The sequence below is a fragment of the Octopus bimaculoides genome, chromosome 19 (assembly GCF_001194135.2).
Source record: "Octopus bimaculoides isolate UCB-OBI-ISO-001 chromosome 19, ASM119413v2, whole genome shotgun sequence".
Lineage (NCBI taxonomy): Eukaryota > Metazoa > Mollusca > Cephalopoda > Octopoda > Octopodidae > Octopus > Octopus bimaculoides.
The window spans coordinates 52145666-52148222 of record NC_068999.1 but is presented as its reverse complement, the minus strand read 5'-3'; the positions used below and the strand labels follow the sequence as shown (position 1 = coordinate 52148222).

Genomic DNA, 2557 nt, shown 5'->3' with positions numbered 1-2557 from the left:
TCATAGGTGCCCTGGGAATGACAGCGAAACGGGCTGATTACTACCTAGCTCAGATACTAGGAAACCCCAAAATGGCTGAAGTTCAAAAGATAGTGCTCATGGGAACTGCCCATATCCTACGTAAAATACTGTCTATGTGATCTCAAATTTTAAAACAAACACATAATTTTCTTATGGTTTCTTAAACATTCACTAGAACAAAACTGTACAAATCCAAATATATGGTACCCTAGGCATAACACCTACATGAACTTCTAACTTGTTGTCTCTTGAGGTCTCTGGGTGAGACTTGGATCCAACTTGTACAAATGCAAAACAAAAGTCAAACATAAAATAATAATAATAATGAAGCCTAACTGCAGTTTATGCAGAAGGTCTTTAAAGAAAATTAATGGATGATATTCTATGAATGTAGCACAAGCAAATACAAAGATTCACTCATCAGCAATGTGACAGTAAGAAGAATAACAACAATACTAATGATTTGTAACATGGACACAAGATTGCACATTTTAGGGGAGGAAACAGTTGATTAAATCTAGTCTGGTACTCAATTGGTACTTATATCATAAAAGCAGCAGGTTGGAGTGGCTGGAACCACTTTGATCTAAACACTACTGTCAGTAAGAATCTAACTATTTAGCTGACTGTCTGCATGTCAACATTAACTCTATCACTAATATCACCATACAACCCCCACCACATCACATTCGACAATACCACAGTTCTGCTACCATCATCATGGTGTAAATCAGCTGTAACAGATCAATTCTCTTCTCTTTTGTTAGATATATTGGTGAATAATGCTGGAATTTTACGGGACCGTTCTTTTACCAAACTCACTGATGAAGACTGGGGTAAGTTGAGTCTGGTTTTTGTTATCATTCTCGTCATCATCATCACTGACACCAGCATCAGTAGTATTATTATCACTATCACCATTATCATTATAAGCCTGTCTCACAATTCTTCTCATCTTCCTTCTTCTTATCATCATCTTCACCAACATTGTCACCACCACCACCATCATAATAATTGCTATTAGATGTTAGTTGTTTATGTGTAGGACCTAACAACAGAAGAATTACCATTTCCCTTTACTGTTGCAGATATTATTCACAGAATTCATCTTAGAGGGTCCTATCTAGTGACCCATGCTGCTTGGCCACACATGATTAAACAGAAGTACGGCAGGTAACTAAATTTCTTGTTATTTTTCATTCTAGCATATTTTCTGTTGTATGATGAATAATGTTGGCAGTGTACTTTCAATCCTGACTAACATCTTCCCTCAAATTTTTGGTCATGTGCCTGTGTTGAAATGATTATTATTGTCAAAGTTGTATTGTTGTTTATGCTGTATTTTTGCATGTTGTAAGGGGTAACTAAAAAGATAGGCATCAGGAAAAATATCCGATTGCTGCCTCAAAATCTCTCATCTAACCCTTGCCAGCATTGAAAAGCAGATATAAAAATAATATTGCATGTATTTATGTGTGTGTGTGTGTGTGTTTATGCTCTTGTTTTTGTTATAGTTCATTTACTTCAAAAGTAAATTTTTGCTTTTTTTTTTAATTTACATCCAGAATTATTATGACATCTTCTGCTGCTGGTTTATATGGGAACTTTGGTCAAACAAATTATGGTGCAGGTAATCAAGAAAAATACTTTCATTTAGACCTCAGCTTTTCTGTCCTATCATCTTTTTTTTTTATAAATTTTCCACCATTTTTTCACACCAGCTTGGGTGGGATGGTTATGCAAATTTAGATATTTACATATTGTTAAAGCATGAGTTTTTAAAAAAATTTATGTATTTATTTTTATGCTTTGTTGTATGCCCTTCTTTCTGCTGCTCCAAAGTTGAATGATTTCTTTATCTGTTCAGGTCCTTTGATACAATTCTGATGGAGTTCTTTGAGTTTTGCCTGTTATAGTGAACATCACTAATTCTCAAAAGCTGGGATTAAATGCATGTTGCCCCACCACTCCCACTACTACTACTACCTTAGAAGCAACATTACTACTAGCACTTGAGAAGAAAAGCCAACTGGAAAAAAATAGATAGCGAGAGAGAGAAGGATATAGAAAATAGTTAATCTTTTAAAATTATTTGCTGATCATTTTTGAAATTGTCTGGACATCACAACCTAAGTCGACCACTTCTAGGGAGGTTATGTCTGTATCCCTTAATGCATGCCATCATCCAAATAGTGGAGAAAAGTATAGTTTCCAGACAGGGCTGGCCTTAGGAAGTGCGGGGCCCAATTGGGAACAATTTTGGTGGGCCTCAGATTCCCAGTCAACTTGCACCTCGGAAATTCCCTCTCGCCCACCTTGGAGTTATTTTTTTTTTTTGCCTCGTTTTGTTTTCAGGTGCTATCAACTAATCTCTCCTCCTAATATACTGCAGAGGATTTTTTTCAATTTTTTGGCATATTAGGTGATCAGAATAGTGGCTGTTTTGTACGTTTAATTACTGCTGTTTCTAGTATACTAAATAGCCACATTAAGGATGGGCTGCTTTTCAGTTTATTTAAAACAGAGTATAATGTGT

The 2557-nt window shown here is 35.6% G+C and overlaps 2 protein-coding genes across 5 annotated transcripts in view; one reads left to right on the top strand and one right to left on the bottom strand.

Moving 5' to 3' along the window:
* Positions 1 to 2557, bottom strand: part of LOC106878180 (uncharacterized) — a 174402-nt gene that overhangs the window by 110858 nt on the left and 60987 nt on the right. The window lies entirely within an intron of this gene.
* The window catches only part of LOC106871734 (peroxisomal multifunctional enzyme type 2), a 68499-nt gene that overhangs the window by 11202 nt on the left and 54740 nt on the right, over positions 1 to 2557 (top strand). Inside the window, exons 4-6 of the mRNA XM_014918754.2 lie at positions 789 to 857; positions 1110 to 1194; positions 1587 to 1651. Coding sequence (XP_014774240.1) covers positions 1172 to 1194; positions 1587 to 1651 — 88 coding nt within the window. The 5' untranslated portion in view covers positions 789 to 857; positions 1110 to 1171. The remainder of the gene's footprint in view (positions 1 to 788; positions 858 to 1109; positions 1195 to 1586; positions 1652 to 2557) is intronic.